The 18,086-nt window shown below is 40.0% G+C and overlaps 1 protein-coding gene across 3 annotated transcripts in view; it reads left to right on the forward strand.

Moving 5' to 3' along the window:
• LOC110370478 (very long chain fatty acid elongase 7) overlaps window positions 1-18,086 on the forward strand; it is a 58,780-nt gene that overhangs the window by 25,655 nt on the left and 15,039 nt on the right. For all 3 annotated transcript variants that reach the window (XM_064034186.1, XM_021326299.3, XM_021326298.3), the window contains exons 3-4: window positions 4,022-4,212; window positions 8,140-8,220. In XM_064034186.1, coding sequence (XP_063890256.1) covers window positions 4,022-4,212; window positions 8,140-8,220 — 272 coding nt within the window. The remainder of the gene's footprint in view (window positions 1-4,021; window positions 4,213-8,139; window positions 8,221-18,086) is intronic.

The raw sequence follows: 18,086 nt of genomic DNA on the forward strand, positions 1-18,086 counted from the left end.
TAAATAATTTAAATATGTTTAAAATGACAGTTAACATCATCAAATGGCGTCTCCTTGCTTTTCGAATTCCTAATAAAAATTCTAAAATATCTTGGCACTTTGCATCCTTAAAAAATCTAGTACCATATCTTCTCAAAGAAAGTAATCAGAAAACACATGGTATTTCATATGTATAGCCAAAGTAAAACGAACATATAGCGCTTAGAAACTTCCTTCCTGACTAAGCTTCCTGAATAAGTTAAAAGGTTCCTTTCTCCAGTTCCCAATATACTTCAGTAGCTTAAAACTTGGCCTTTATATCAACAGATGCAAGTCCCAATAAAATTAAAATAAACTCATTTTATGTAAACAACACAAGTAGGCAAATACTTATTGACAATCTTGCGTAAATATTCAAATCAGAGTTACTATCTAATATGTAAAATTGTCTGTACAAACATAAAAAACCACGTAAAGTGCGTCGAAATCACAAAAGTAAACATAACACAAAAGTACTAGGTTTTAGTGTCAATGTCAGGCTGACAGATTTTTGGTTTCAATGTCATTATCTAATACGGTAGGAAAGCTTGTTCGTGATCTTTATTGTTTTGTGAATAACTGTCGTTATTAATTAAATATAATTGGTTTCTTATAAGAGAATTGAAAAATAATTTATCTTTGCAGTTTTAAATATAAATTCTAAAAACCAAAAAATCATTCAAATAATTTTTTGGTAAAGTTATAAATCTTGACCCTAAAAATTTGGTATTTTAATAAAAAATATGACAGTCTTTAATGACCTTCCCTTAAACAAGAATCGTGGGTTTTCGCAACCACGTCTACAAAATGGTGTCAAGGACAACATAAATGCATTATTTCGTCATTTCTACATGATCACCTGTTGATGCTAGAAAAACAATCTTCTTTCATATTTTAATTGATTCACTTCATTATTTATTACTTTATTGACACTTAACACAACTTTCAATTTCTATTTTAATTCAATTACATAATAACATTAAGAGATAATTAATTGCGTTAATAATTTGTTCATTAAATATTCAAATGCTAAAAAGATGCAATTAAACAGGGGTCTACAGCCTAAACATTAATAAATAGAAAGCCAAAGATGCTGTATTCATCTTAGAGCATCTACGGAACAATGATACGCTACTTTCACATTCTGATTTCACGCAGTAAGCTACGCTGACCACGTTGTATGACCACAGGTTACATTCGATCATTATTATGGCTGTTACCGTAATTTTATTCGTTTTACACCACATGTTATTGCGTAAATATGCTGAAAACTACTATAATTATGAAAAAAAATGTCATAAAAATGTAATTTTGATAAAATCATTTTCTTATAATTATTACAACAGTGATAGTTATGCTTAAACCACAAAAATAAATTGTTCTATTATGGACTACGCGTTGATGTCTTTGCTATCAAAATTGTGATAATTGTGATAGCTGAAAAAATTATTGCGAAAAATTAGTTATACCTAGGTATTTTTTCATTATAATGTCATTTATAATTTTAATCTGTCACCTAGATATTTTATTAATACTTTTAAGTTAGTCATACTAGTATAATAATGTTAATTTACGGCTTTTGGTGATTATAATTTTGGATTACGTATCACCATTAAACTTGAAGTTAATTTTTGGCGAACTATTATTTCAAGCATGCATTTATCAGTTAATCTAATAAATTCATTCATTAAAATGAAACTGACTTACATATTAAAGTAACAATTACATAACATGTTAACAATTACATGATATAATTACTTGATAATTATCTTGAACCCTTTCACTTCCAACTGTTATCAAAGTCACAAAAAAGAAGCAGCTCTTATACCTCTGTATTAATTTAACCCATCGTTACAACTCACTCTGCTCTGGTTTATCTTCTGAGAACAGATTCAATTCCTGAGTAGAGCCGAAATCACTGAATAGATTTTTTGAAAATTTCACAAAGCATTTCGGTGTCTGGAAATTTATGGTGATAAATCCCCATGCTTGATAAGGCACGTTCAACTGGTGACTGTATCTAAATATTATCTAGTAGTAACTGCTTTTAGAAGCTGTCAGATGGGTTTCAGAAAACTTACTATAGGACTATGTTAGGTGATAAAGCCATAGCTCCCTTTTAAAAGGAAGAATCTTTTATCTCTCGTTTACAAAGGGACATTTACAGCAAAAACATATTGTAATACAAGTCACAAGATACAGTAATGTTGATAATCATATAATGTACTTGTAATTACCGCTACATCATTACTTACCGTAATTGCGTTCTCTCTTAACTTGATTCACACAAAGACTTTCTATTTTGGATTAATTGTTATAATTATCGTGTTTCTGAAATAAATGTAAAATGACGATCAAGCTGTATTTGGACAGAAATCTTTATTTAATTTGAATTGAAAGATGAGCTTATATCTGTATGTTTAATATTCCATATCTATACTAATATTATAAAGCTAAAGAGTGAGTTTGTTTGTTTGTTTGCTTGAACGCGCTAATCTCAAGAACTACTGGTCCGATTTGAAAAATCCTTTCAGTATTAGATAGCCCATTTATCGAGGAAGGCTACTTTTTATCCGGATTCGTGCAGAGGTTCCCACAGGATGCGGGTGAAACCGCTGGCAGAAGCTAGTATTTTTTATATATGTAATCAAAAATCCCTTTCAAACTAAAATATTTCATTGTATATTTTAATTAAATAATAAAAATGTTCTTTTAAATTTTCTTAATTTCAGTAATAAAGGATTAATTTGTAATTTTTCACCATAAATTGTCCTACAATTACTTTTGCCTTACAAGTATTAAATAACTGAATAGTCTGATAAAATCAACACTTAAGTTCTTGTATTTTTTGCATAATATCGATGAATGAAGGCTAACCGTAAAGGAACCTGTTTTTATATTTTTACTTATGAATGAACAAAACAATGAATGAATGGAACTATTTTTATAAAGTTCATGAGACTATTTGTTTACTATGTTTTTTTTGACGTCTTTTTTTGGGGTAAGCGACTTATGAATGATTTTAAAGCCTCCGTTATAAGTGTTAATATACATTCCGTTGAAACAGGTGTCATACGGTGCGATCCCGGGTTTGCTTACTACTTCATTTCTATTTAAGCACCAGTTGATAACATTACGAATATATTTAACAGCTTAAAATATCTAAGATTTATTACATAGGTAGGTAACTAAAACGGAACATATACTTGAATATTTTTTCAAATCTTAATACCAGTAAAGGGTGTGTTAAACTTAAAACTTAAATAAATAAATGTCCAGCCTTCTTTAAAAAGCCGTGTAAGTCAAGTGCCGTTAGAAACTCGCTAGAATTAAATGTATTAATAAAAATAACAAAACGTCATCCGAAGTAAAAGGAGGTAACTTTCATTTTAGCTTCAAATGTAACGTGTGTTTTAAATAAAACTGGCTGTAGGCTGCTTAGCAACTACTGCCGAAACTTGGTCTAATTTAGAAGTTAAGAAGTAATACGGTAATTGTAGGTGGTTAGCAGAGCTGGGTGTGAGTTTTACATATACCGAGACCTATTTGGGAGGATCCCTTACGCTCTAGGTAATTATGGTAGTTTTCAACGGATCGTCAGTTTTGGTGTTCAGTTTAACAGATCAATAATTATTTTAAATGTCAAACCAACTTCCAAAAATGGTGAGTGACGATCGCGACAAATAGTACTACAAAAGTAAACGTTTAAGTAAAACATCAGAAGTGTTCAAGTAGATTTGAAAAAAAACTGTGTCACTAGGATTCGTAATGTAACCGTGGATACCTACTTGGTGTAGGAATTTGACATTATTGGTATGGAGCTAATGTTAAAATTCAATCTATTGTATGCAAATCATAGATAGATAAGTTATTGAAGTAAACCGGAGCTCTAACTTATCTGCGTATCCTTTGAAGTCTAATCTATTACATGCCTCAAAGTGAACCACAATTAGAAAAAGAAAACCATAGGCACCACAATTACATACAATTTCCTATCTTCCAGACCCTCGCGTCCAAGGATGGTTCCTCTTCGACACGCCACTGCCCACGGTGGCCATGGTATGCGTGTACCTCGCATTCGTCATGGTGGCTGGACCCCTGTGGATGGCGAACAGAAAACCCTTTCAGATACAGAATACTCTGGTCGCGTATAACGCGCTTCAAGTGTTGCTGTCTTCTTATATGTTTTATGAGGTAAGATTTTTATTATTTTTTCATTGTGATTTACATAATATATTTGAAGGAAAGTGTTGGACTGAGTAAGGAGATATTAGACAAAGCTTTTTATGGGAAATATTATATCTTTGCTGTCGTAATTTTATACATTTAATGTTATAGTAATATGACTTACTGACTATAACCCATCTCGTTCCTTCGTAAGCCCTTTATGTAATAGGGCCGCGGTAAAGCTTTTGTCCCGGTGAGCCCAAATGGGGTTTGCTGACTTCGTAGCTAAGTTAAGATTACATCTATCCGTCTCAAAAAACAGTAAATTCTATCGACAGTACATTTACAGATCTAATTGCAAACATAATGTAGGTATATTTGATGTTTAAAGCTGAACATTACAATCTAAATTCATTTTTTGACTGACCATGGGCTACATTATTATTCCGAGTAGATATTACCCTAGATTTATAAATTAAAACCTCGTTAACACCAATAACCTCACAATTACAACATTTTAAAACATAACTGCGATAATAAAAGCGAACAATTACAATAATATAATGCAAGTATAAACTACTGTGACTCATTCAAATAAAATTACCTAAAACCTTCAAAATTACGGCAAATTGTCTCGCCACTTAATAACTATGCAAAAAGTTTTTAATGTCTAGTCACCGAATAATTTAATTTGAATAAAAAGTTAACGCTACCGAATAATTAAAAAAAAAACACATTTTTGCAAATTCAAAAAGTCACACCTTAATGTTTTAAAAGGCATTCAAATTAATTTGATATGCAAAATCTTTTTAATTGCTTCATTAAAATAACACCTATTAATTAAGCGTATATTCGTACATACTATTGTCAAATTACTTGTATGATGTAATCATTTGCGTATGTATTAGCCATAGAACGCTAGTCAAACTTTCTACAAAATGAAATTAGTTGCAGATTTTTATCATAGCCACTTGCAAATAAAGTGGAAGTTTACATTTTGGATGAATATTTAAGAAATGTAATTATGATATATGACTGATATAAAATATAATGAAAACTTCACACAGTAAATTATAATTAATTGTGATCCTTATCTATCTCTTAATATTTTTTATATAATGAACATAATGACACTTTATAGTGACAGAAAAAATTACAAATCTCATTCAGACTCAGACTAAATTCTTATGAATTATCAATTCTCACAAGGTGTTCGTACAAAAAGCGTTCGTTGTAATCACGAACAATGTACATAGTTGTCAGCCTACCAAAGCCGTTGACACACTGACAGTAAAATTCAGCACACAAACTGACAGTTGTCAGCTCGTCACATTCATACTCTTTCGTCAATATTTTACTCACAAAATGCTAAATAACTTATCGATAATTAAGTAATCGATTGTTCTACACAATCACTTAGGAATACCATGGTAAAGCAACATGTCAAGGCAACCAGTCAATTTCATGGTGCCATCACAATGATGTGCATACAACCTTGACTTTTATGCTCTAGGAATTAAAGTCGAAAATTGATTAACTTTAAAATTGTAGAAGAACGCTTCAAAGTGTAATTTTACGGATGTTTAAGTGTTGAGGTAGGTTAGTATTTTTATTTTGGTTTTGCTCGTTGACATACTTCGTATACAGTTTCAAAAGTAAAAAGTGTTAAAATTATTTTCTGCCTAGTTAAGAAAAAGAAAACCCAAGAACCCAAAAACGTAGATTTGGCAAATTATCTAAGTGTTTGACCCTCTTTTAATTTTTTAAATTTTTATTATTGAGTTTTTTATATACCTAGATCCTTTTATATCCTTTAAATAATTCATTCTTTCACAGTACAGTTAATTATTACTACAACCTAAAGGAATATACGAAAAAGCTCACTAACTCTCGTTCTAACATTCGCAGTTAATCCGCGTGAAGCCACGGTTCAATGGCCACGGTAACGCAACTGTCACACTATCCATTCATTCAGTAATAAGGTCAAGGAGACTACCTGATGTTAGCGATCTAGGTATCTGTGTCTTTCTATTAATTGTTGCGATTTTTGGGTCTAACTGGGAGCCGAAAAATCTTAAGAAATTGATAGTTCCACATAGTGATTCAATGTGCCTAGTCTTTTGTCCTACTGAGTTCGGTTGGCTTCCAGTCTCACCATGTGCAGCTAAGTGTCAATATTTTAAATGGAGTGATTGCCTATCTAACCTTCTCTACCCAGTAACCTTAGATACCTCTTAGTAATAATGGCTGTTGGATTCTGACTGCCCGGAACGACTACCACAGATGTTCAAATGATAGCCGGCACTTACCAACCTTACGTGCCTTCCAAAACACAGAAGAACTCGTAATGATATAAGTGGTCACCCATCCTCGTACCGAACGCGCCAAACATTGCTTAACCTTTGCGATCTGTACGCCCGTTAATAAGCCACAAGCTACTATCATTTATACAGGTATACAACTGTAACAAAAACCATACAGTAAATAAAACTCATGACGTATGAATCTCTTTGTGAATGAAGATGGTCGTTTTTTATTACAAAAGTGTAATGATGGACCGTCTAGACGTTCACGTGATGTGATACAGTTGCTGGAAAACTATGTGACCCAGTTTCGATGGATTTTTATGTATTCAGACTTAGAATGACGTGCATTTTTATTTTATTACTGATACTTTCAGCCTTAAACTGTGTTAGAAAAGTTTTATTAAGCTTATACTGTATTTGTCGTTTGTGGATCAAAATCAGAGTATATTTCTATTGTCATTCTATTTTTAGTATTTACTACTGAAATTATTATTTTTTTTAAATTAAGACTCAAATTAAGTCTATATTCCAAAGAAAAAAAAAATTTCATAAGTAAAACAATGCGAACATAAATCCCCTCAGGCGTCGTCCTAATTGGCAGCGATCGCGCGATGGCGCGATGCGTTTTTCATCTAAGACGTCGTCCTATTTGACAGCGATTGTACTATGACACGATGCTTTCTCGTCGTTCGATAAGTTCAAACATACAGATTTCATCAGAGTGTCCTATTTGAACCTCGGAACCTCGCAAGTGAGATCGTGAGATGAAAAACGCATCGCGCCATCGCGCGATCGCTGCCAATTAGGACGACGCCTCAGACATAACTCCTACATTTAATAATCTTCAAGACTAAAATATTATTCAGAAGACAAAATAATAACCTGTCTATCAAGCAACCAGTACAATAATATTTAATACCTAAACCACCTAAGACTACGCAATATCAGACGGCAGGCGTAGATAGTGCAAAATTCCATACAATTCGGTCAAGGCGATGTATCGATATAACAAAAACATAATACAAAATAAAAGTTATCGAATAATTACTATCGATAACTTTATTGTGTTACGGACAATTGAAAAGTTAAACGATAGATCGAATCTGTGTCTAGATTTGAATTTTTACACGCCAGTTGTGTGGTCAAGAATTTTGAATGGAATTTTAATACGTAGTTCTGTGAAGTTACTCGTAAACTTATCTTGGATAATACGTTGGTACTGTAAAGTACTAACACAGAAACTAATTTTGAAAAAGAGACAAATAGTCATGAAATATAACCTATCGTTGGCTTTTTCCAACTACTTTGGGGTCAGCTTAAACTCTATACATCCGAGTACCAGTGTTTCGAATGGAGCGACTATACCTATCCGACTTTCTTAAACCAGTCACCGGGAAAACCCTCAGTAATGACAGTTGGGATCCAATATTTAACATACCTTCTGAAACACGAGAAGTGGTTACTCATCTACAGATCGCTAAAGTAACCACCACCACACTGAGCGTTACTTTAGCTTCTGGTTGGTCAACCTTTGTGGCTGATACTTAACCATGAGCTCTTCTATGTTTCATCTATAGACTAATACTACCTTAATTCTTTGCAACATGTAAGACATACTTGTAGTTAATATATTGTATGTTGTCAACAGCACTTGATGTCAGGCTGGTGGGCGGACTACAGCTTATCATGTCAACCTGTCGACTACAGCGACAGTGAGAAAGCGAGACGGGTGAGTTGTAGTATTTTATATGCCTTTCTTCTTAGAAATAACTTATCAATCAATCTATGTATACTATCAATGTTTGATATTAACATTTAGAATATATGTAGTTTGAATAAATTATTAAATTATTAGTTCATTCTCGTAGAAGTAGTTCATTCTTATTTAGTTGTGTTAAGTCCGACATAATATTAAGGTGATGGAATTTATGGCTATCAGTAATCCATCAATGCATAGATATTTCCTGCGCATTTACGCCGAACCAAATTTTAAAAGCTTTCTCTCATATTTAATTGATTTAGAATAAAAAGCAAGATGCCACAAAATGCAAATCCATTTATTTTACAAATTAAAAAAAAAATAACTTTCTTCAAAATATTTAAAGAGCCTACTTCTAACATCAAAACGTCAAAGATATCTCCCCACGCGTCCAAGGTGTAGAAAGTACAACAGTAACTATTTATAACATAGCACATATTATGACGTAGAGGCGGCATTTCTAATATTAATTACATATTATGCCTACATACGTAATTCTTGGCCATCACATGATCTGATGTTCTCTCGCTGTGTAGTTCCGGAAAGATTGTTGCTAAGTTATATTTAATGACGATGCTTGAGTATCTGCGTATGTTTTTTTTATTCATACGCATAATGTACGCATGGAAGTGACGTAACAGACATTATTTTATGTAAGATGTAAAACACGTGTTTTTCTTTCATTGTAATTATGCATAGGTCAGTGATTTTATAGTTCGTCTGGGCCTACTTATGTTTCAGAGGTTTAATCTAATACGTTATATTAAATTGTTCATTAAAGGACTGGCATCTGCATTTTGACATTCATTGAGAATTAAGTTTAAATGTATTTCGGCCTGAACCCTTAAGAAGAGCAAAAGTAAAAGTAACTAATAAAATGACATTATTACTACACTATACCTTTTTAACGACGTAAAAATCATCAATGACCCTCCCGCTGTGGGTTAGCAGCGGTGAGGGAGTGTCAGACTCTTACTGACTAAAAGCCGTCGTGTTCCGTCGTAGGCCTTGTGTGCTAGGGCCGCGGTACCTCTTTCGAACAACCCGCAGCCCCGGCAGGCCTTGGCCTTGCTGGGCCCCTCTGGGGTTGCTGACATCTCTTTGAGGAGCGCGTGGAACAACGCGCGCCGCCGACACGGGTCTGTTGTCTAAAAACAGACATGAGCGATGAGCCACCCGAACTCACCGCCCACAGACCCACGCCTACGGTGGCCGGGAGTCGTCTCGCGACACCCGGCGCCCGTGGTGTCTACCTGCTCCAGCGCGGCGGCCGGGATGAGAGGTGCGAACTCTCTGACGTTCCGCCGCCTCCTTCTCGAGCATGACTGCTTCGCAGAAGGAGGCGACGGCATCCCATTCCCTTTCGCCCCGGACCATGGCTTGAACCAGGGCCGGACGCGAGAGGTCGCCGCCGCCCACAGCCTCGACGAGGACCCGGCGGTGCTCTTCCCACGCAGGGCACTCCTGGACTGTGTGGTCCACCGTGTCCTCGGGGCTATCCGCACAGTGGTGACACCTGGCGCCTCCTCACGACCGATTCGATGCAGATACCTCCCGAAACAACCGTGTCCGGTGAGGACCTGCGTCATGCGGTACGTGAGGGCGCCGTGACTCCTCCCGAGCCACTCCTCAAAGAGGGGACTTACCGCCACTATGGTGGCGTGCCCTGCACTGGGTTGCGACAGTCGCCCTCCAGGCCACCATGACATCCCGCCGGAGCTCTGCCGCTGCGCGACAACTTGTCGCGGCAACGGTTTCCCGGCGCAGAGCCTCCTCGCGCCAGTCGTACAGGCGCAAGAAGACTCTCGCCTCCAGATCCCACGGTGGTAGTCCGGCTAGTAGGCCAGCTGCTTCGCGGGAGATCGTGCGGTACCCCCGGATTAGCCTAATGGCTATCACCCTTTGGGGCACGTTCAGGTAGTGTACAGCTCGCGGCCGTACCGAACGTGCCCATACCGGGGCCCCGTAAAGGGCCATGGACCGCAAGACTCCCGCGTAGAGTTTACGGCAGGGGCGTTTGGGCCTCCCAGGTTGGGCAGGAGCCGCTTGAAGGCAGCACCTGTCTTCCAGTTTGGGGCCCAAACGTCGGAAATGTTCGACGAAGTTCCACCGGCCGTCGAGGACGAGTCCTAGGTACTTCATCGCCCCCTCGACGCCGATGGTAACCCCTCCCACCGTAATTTGGGAACCTGAAGGTGGCGCGTTCCGAAGCCCATGAAAGTACATGGCCTCGGACTTGTGCAATGCCACCTCCAGTCCCAGCAGCTGGATCCTCTCAACGACTATCGCAACCCCGCGCGCCATTATGTCGGCTGCCTCCTGGTGCGACCTCCCTTGTGCCAGTACCAGCGTGTCGTCAGCGTAGCAAACCACGCTGACGCCGCTAGGGAGGTCGGCGCGCAGCACCCAGTCGTAGCCGATGTTCCACAAGAGCGGCCCCAGTACCGACCCCTGCGGAACACCGCACGACATCTCTCGCCGGTTCCATTCCCCATTGTGACCGGGGTAAATGATGGACCTATCCGACAGATAGGCCTCGACCACGCGACGAAGGTAGGTCGGCACCCGGTGGTACCGGAGTGCCTCCCTAATGCAACTCCAGGAAGGGTGTTGAAGGCATTGGCGATGTCAAGAGACACCGCCAAGACGACCCCCGGGACACAGCATCCCCGTCGTGAGATCTCACGCGCATGATGGCGTCCACCGTTGAGCGCCCCCTGCGGAAACCGAACTGGTTGTCCGCGAGGTCCGGCCCCATCCCCCCAAGGTGCGCAACGAGGCGGTGTGCAACAACTCTTTCGAAGAGCTTGCCCACCTCGTCGAGCAACACGATGGGCCGGTATGCGGACGGAGAGTCCGCAGGGCGCCCCGGCTTCCGAATGAGGACCAGTTTCCCTGTTTTCCAACGAAGTGGGAACTGGCCCCTCTCCATACATGCGCTGAGAAGCCCCCTAAGTCGAGGCCCGAGAGCCTCAAGGGCCAGAACCCAGGCCTTGCCAGGCACGCCGTCAGGCCCTGGGGCGGTATTTTTGGCTTTCAGCCTGGTTACCGCCACTCTCAGGTCCACCCCAGTCACCTCGGGGACATCGTCGTCGTCGGATGTGTGGTCCACAGTCGACACCGCGGGTTGCAGAACCATGGGCGGGGGAGAGTGTTCCCCGCGCGAAGGGAACAGAGCGCTCACCACCTCCTCCACCAGTTGAGGCCGAAGACTCTGGGTCAGCGGGGGGGCCCATGGGCGGAGCTTACCCCGCACCATTTTGTAAGGGCGCCCCCACGGATCTCTGTCCAGAGTCCCCAGCAGCTCTGTATTGGCCACGTCCTTGGCCTGGATGATGGCCAATGGAGGGCGGTCTTCGCAGCTCTGTATCCCTCGTACAGTTCCGCTTCCCTGGCCTCTGCATCCGGAGGGCGGATGCGCAGCCTGCGGTGTCTGGTGTACAGGTGTCTCGCAGCGACGCACGCCTCACGAAGGGCCGCAATCTCGCTGGACCACCAGTACACCTGGCGTCGGGCGCGTCTTGGCAGGACTCGGGGCATGGCCATGTCACAGATCTCGGACATGGTCTCCCGGAACCACTCCGCCTCGTCGTTGATGTCGGCGGGCCTGTCCGGTGATGACACCCAAGCCCGCACGACTGAGGCTTCCAGGAGAAGCTCCCGGTCAAGGTGCTTTAGCGCCCAACGTGGACCACTCGGGGTCTGCAGGACCGGCGCGTTTGGATTTTGGGCGGAGACGTCAAACCGGATATACCGGTGATCGGAATAGGTCTCCACCCCCTCCTCGACGTGCCAGTCTAAGACACGCGGTAGCAGAGCGGGGCTGGCGAACGAGATGTCCACTACCGAGTCGCCCTGCATCCGTACACACGTGGGGACAGAACCCCGATTGAGGACGACCAGGCCTGATTCCAGCGCCCAGTCCTCCACCATCCTTCCCCGCGTCCGTGTGTCGGGAACCCCAGGCCAAGTTCTTGGCATTGAAGTCCCCTAACACTAGCACAGGGAGGGTGTAGCTTCCGACGACGACAGACAACTCCAGGAGGGAGTTGTGGAACTCGGCGAGAGTTCGGTTCGGGGAGAAGTATACCCCCACAACAACTATCTCCCCGAACCGTGCTGCGACGCAACCCCTTCCACTCTTCACCCCTTCGAGGGAAGGAGTACCAGCGGCGGCCGACGATATGATGGTCACCGAGCCGCTAAGGTCCTTGACCCAGTCATCCCTGGGAAGGACAAAGTACGGCTCCGCAACCACGGCGATGTTGATCGACCACTGCGCCATGCTTTGGAGCAACAGGTCCTGGGCACGGGCGCAGTGGTTGATGTTCGCCTGGAGGAAGCGTAGTGGAGCCGTTTTAGAATTCCATCACGTCTTCCTCCTCTTCAGGCCCAGAAGCGGGCACCGCGGCAGCAGCAGCAGCGGCGACTTCGCCGGCAGCGACGGCATCATTGGAGGTGGCGGCGGCCGCGGGAGCTGCGGCTGTGGCGACGACGGACGGCCGACCCTTGCCCCTGGTCTTGACGGGTGGGGTACAGGTCTTGCACCCCGCCCGGTGTTCGGCTGGCCTTCCAGCAGCCGCACATGCAGTGCAGTGCGGCGTGGCGCTGCAAGACACGGCCTTGTGGCCGGGCTGACCGCAGCGGAAGCAGAGGGCGCTGCGGTCGACCTCCGAGGTGCAACGAACTCCCACATGGTGCCCAACGTGGCATCGGAAGCACCTCAGTGGTCTGGGGTCAAGCAGCTTGACCTGCGCCGACACCCAGCCAACCAACAATCTTCGGCCGTCGACGATTGTCTTGGCTGCCGTCACGGGGCAGCTCACCGTAGCGGTGCTCGTGCCCCTGAAGTCGGGACGTAAGGTGCCCGCCTTGACTTCATCGGCGGAGCACCCACCCGTCCTAGCGACGGCGGCCACCACCTCCTCCGTAGTGACCGAGTCGTCCAGGCCCATGATGCGCAGATCCGCGCACTTGTAGGGCCTGGAGACTCGGGCATCGTCCGCACTTATGGACGCTCTGAGCCTCTCGGCTAGAGCGTCTGCGGTGGGCCCGCTGGCCGCTCCCGGGACCTCCAGCATTCGGGCGCCCGTTGCGGTCACCCTGAGCCGAAGGCCCTCGGTGATACCCAGCTCAGCTAGGTCCACCGCCTCCTTTGCCTTAGCGAGCACGTCGCGGTACGATACGCCCCTCTTAACCGCGTCCGGCTGTAGTGTGAGCACCACAGCCGCGGTCTTAGGGGCGCGTAGTTGAGCCGCGACGGCTCGCTCCTTGCGGCGCTGCCTTTGGGCTTTCTTTCTGGCCGCCTTCCCTCTCTTCTTCTTCTCCCCCACCACCTGCCACTCGGATTGAGTGGGAGGAGAAGTAGTCGCTGACGGAGTCGGCTTTTGGCTTTTTACCTAATAAATTAAAATTGATATAATTTTGCATAATTTATCATCATCAATATTATATAATTCTAAGTCCACTATTCATCGTGAACCACACCCAACGTAGGTATGCTAAATGGTATCTAGGTTTTCTTCAACAAGGCACTTCACATTTCGTCTTGCAAAATAAATTGCCAAAGAAATAAATCTTAGCCACTTCTAATTTATTCATAACTCTATGCAGCAACGTCATGATCGTCCAACGGTACCAGCTTCCTAACAACGGCTTTCGAATATTTTGTATACGTATGTATATATGTATACAAAAGTGAAATTGCTGTTTGTCATTAACAATGTTTATTTAGTAAAAGGAAAAGGAACGGATGTATCGACAAACGTCAAACCCTTGGTATTTGTGTCATAGTATTGAAGTGTGAAATGACTTGTATAGAAATTGTGTGTTTGAAATAATTGAAGCTTGATTGCATAATCATTTTGCGTCATCCTGAATGAGCTGTCAAATTCAAAAGGTTATTTTCCTACTAAATATTCTCTGCTGTATTTAATAAATAAAGCAAAACGAAAATTGTGTCAAAATACCCATGTTAAGGTACAAAAGTTCGATAGCTCCTTAATGAAAAACAGAACTTAAGTTTTGTGTTTTTTATTTCTGCTAGTTAAAGGTTAACTTTGAAATAAATGCTTTTACTATTTACATGTGTACCTATATATTTTAATAATAGTTCCGTATAGTGTTCTTCTCTATCTGAGATAAATAAACTCTTTTGCAAAAAAAGCGGGCACCTATGCGAAATCTTAGTTTTAAGGACTTTACGTGTATTTCAAAGGGTTTTAATGATTGTAGTATATTTCTAGCATCAAAATGGTTAGCCAAGCATGCGTGAGAGTGTATTCTAAATTTGAATTTTGTACAATTGCTAAGAAATTGGTTAAACCTTGTTTTGGACTAATTGCTGGCAGAAAGTTCGTCGGTGCTTTGAAAAGTTTTTGAAGTGATTTTCAGAAAAATTATAATGCAGTTTTAATTAATGATTAATGTACATTTTTGTTAGATCAAAACATTTTTGAAAAACTATGCGTGTTTGATAAAATTTTCACCTGTTCTAAATGGGCTATACTGATGATTGATGACAATGTTAAGTGTTTCGGTATTTTAGTGTAAAGCGTTCTATTGTTTAGATATTGTACCCACGTGTTTTAAAATATCCCTTTTTCATAATTAAACACTATTTAGAGGAGCATCAGTACTTTGGGCTGCGACAAAACCAATTTAAAGTAAGCAGTGCCGATCACAACTCGTCTCCTATCAGACTTTGACATTTTTAAAAGTCTTGAAATTCTACAAAATACAGAAAATAGCGCATAGACTATGAGCACGAGGTCTTAAGGCCTCGTAATCACTGATTTTTAAATAACCTTGACTCTTGGGAAACCCCGTAGACCTCTGAAGATCTATGAGTCTGAGCGTTCAAAGAGCGGGTTTTCATCCCAGGGACATTTTATAAAATAAACATGTTTGCTCCGAGGTTTTCTGGTATCTACAGCACTTTCCAGCTTAAGTCATAACAATAATTCGCAAACTGATATTTTTTTTAAGAAAGTTACGTTTGGCCAATAATAAGGAATTCATGACTCCCTTTCAGCTAAATCATCGTTTAGTAAACCGACACCTATGGAGTTACCGAGAGCTTCAACGCGGCAATAATTTGACTTTTTGGATAGCTTTGACCCTCCTCGTCATTTTTCATATGGTTAATTTGACATTTATAACAAAATTTGGTATTTTTTAGATGTCAAAGTCTGATAGGAGACGAGTTGTAAACGGCATTGCTAACTTTAAATTGGCTTTGTCGCAGCCCAAAGTACTGATACTCCTCTAAATAGTGTTTAATTATGAAAAAGGGATATTTTAAACCGCGTGGTTACAATATCTGAACAATAGAACGCTTTACACAAAAATAAAGAAACTCGTAACATTGCCGTCAATCATCGGCATAGACCGTTTAGAGCAGGTGAACATTTTATCAAATACGCGTAGTTTTTCAAAAATGTTTTGATGTAACAGGAAGGTACATTAATCATTAAAAAAAACTGCATTATCAGTTTTCTGAAAATCACGTCAAAAACTTTTCAAAACGACCACGAACTTTCTACCAAGAATTAGTCCAAAACAACGTGTAACCAGTTTCTAAGCAAATCTACAAAATTCAAATTTAGAATACACCCTCACGCATGCTTGGCTAACCCTTTTGATGCTAGTAACATACTACAGTTATTAAAACCCTTTGAAATATACGTGAAGTCCTTAAAACCTAGATTTCGCATAGGTGCCCGTTTTTTTTGCAAAAGAGTGTATTTAATTTCTATTTCGATAAATCACGATAATGTGAAACGACGACCATATGTTAATCCTCAAAAAGTGAAATCTAATTTCTGCGAAACCAATTAGTTATTATAAATGGCAATCCTAAAACATATAATAACTATAATTTATTTTAATATTCAATATGAAGATCAATATTTTCCATTATTTTGCAAAGCATACACCTAATTACCAAAGAAAAATCACACTCTCCTCACAAAAAATTATTTATTCAACATATTTACTTATATTTTACATAAATATTGTGCCTATCTATTTCACAATCAGTAAATACGATTTCAATGACACAATACTAATCTTGAAAAATATCCTCATGACAACACAAAATTATTCACAAAAAAAAACTATAAAACAATATCTGTAGTACAAATCATTTTCACATCAAAATGCAAATCTTTTTTATAACAATACGTTACAATACTTACGTACATTTATAATATTCAACCTTCATACAGACCTTTAAAATGACATAAGACATAAGTAGCTATTTTAAATATCAAAAATTCAAATTAATTTTTCCGATTATCACTATGTATGCTAATTTTGATATATCTTGATATATCATTGACCTTACGGTTAGCAAAACGGTTGTTATATAATACAAACTCGTTTTGCACCGAAGAGTTTACGATTTGTTTACTATTTTAACGCCAATGTCATGGTCGGTTATTTGTATTTATATATTAAATTAGGATAATAATTATAACTTTAAAAAGGGTTGGGATTTATTGTTAAATGTTCTTTAGTGTAAGGGCCGTTTTCTATGAAACATCTTGCAGTGTGAGATAGCCCATTGATCGGGGCAGTTTCCAATATCCCTCATTTTAACCAACTTCCCGATAGAATATTTCCATTACTACGTACCCACTTCCGTGGAAATACTTGAAAACAACTCTTTGAGTAACTGTACTCTAATTAATTAATAGTAATAACCAACTGAATAGGAAAAGACCTTCTAAAGTGTACATTTTACAATGACACGAAACTAACTTTCTGTCAATGTTTTACGTTGCATATTATTATGCACTTGCTGTTTAAGCCTCTCTAATCAACAACAACAACATCAATGAAAAAGTTATAACATGTAATTCGTTTATTTACTACATAAACTACTTCTCACACCAAGAGAAAAATTATAAATGCACATATTCTCGAGCCCAAAAAAGAACACAGTCGACTTTTTACTCATTTGCGGGAAGTGGTTCTACTCATCTCCCGAGGGTAAACTCTGAGATATCGTCACCGATACAAAAATTATATCTGAGAATCTCAAAATTGACACAATTCACACACAACAGTAGGTTAACCTTTTAGAATAAGGGCTGATTTTTCAATTGCCAGATAACTTTTATCTGAGGAATATGTTTGACGTTTTGACAGCTTTTGTATGTAAAATATGTCAAACCGCCATATTTATTCCTTAGATAGAAGTTAACTGATGATTGAAAAATCAGCCCTTAATTAAGTAGGAACCAGAAAGCATGTGCCATTGTCCAAATTCTAAAAACTCTCACTCGTTATCAAGTGTAAAAAAAAACCATCAAAAAGAAAGTTCGTTCGTAGTTACATAAATAAAATATTTTCAAAACGGCTGTCCGGTGTCTAAATATTTCAATAGAGAAACGCGAGCTAGAATGCTAATGTATTTTTTGAGTGCGTTTTGGCTAGCTTGTTCTTAATTCAAGAATGATTTGTATATCAAACTGTGTAGTACACTTGTGTGTTATTATGATTTTTAACGAGTACATTCTGTCTAGTAGAATAGATATTAGTAAGAAGAAAACTAAGGTCTAATATTAATCTCAACCAATATTATACCTCTAGAGAGGATTATTGGTGTTGTTTGGTTTTCCTCTAAAGAATGCAAAACTATCGAACCGATTTTAAAAATTCATTGACTTTTGGGAATCTACACTGTCCTCGTGTGACGTAGGTAACATTTATCCAGGTACGAAAAGCAGTTTCCATAAGAGGCGGGTAACACCCCGAGAAACAGCTAATGACACATATTTCTCAAAAATGTATTTTCGGTTTTGCTAACCGGAAATATTTTGTCTCTTATT

Source organism: Helicoverpa armigera, chromosome 4 (assembly GCF_030705265.1).
Source record: "Helicoverpa armigera isolate CAAS_96S chromosome 4, ASM3070526v1, whole genome shotgun sequence".
NCBI lineage: Eukaryota > Metazoa > Arthropoda > Insecta > Lepidoptera > Noctuidae > Helicoverpa > Helicoverpa armigera.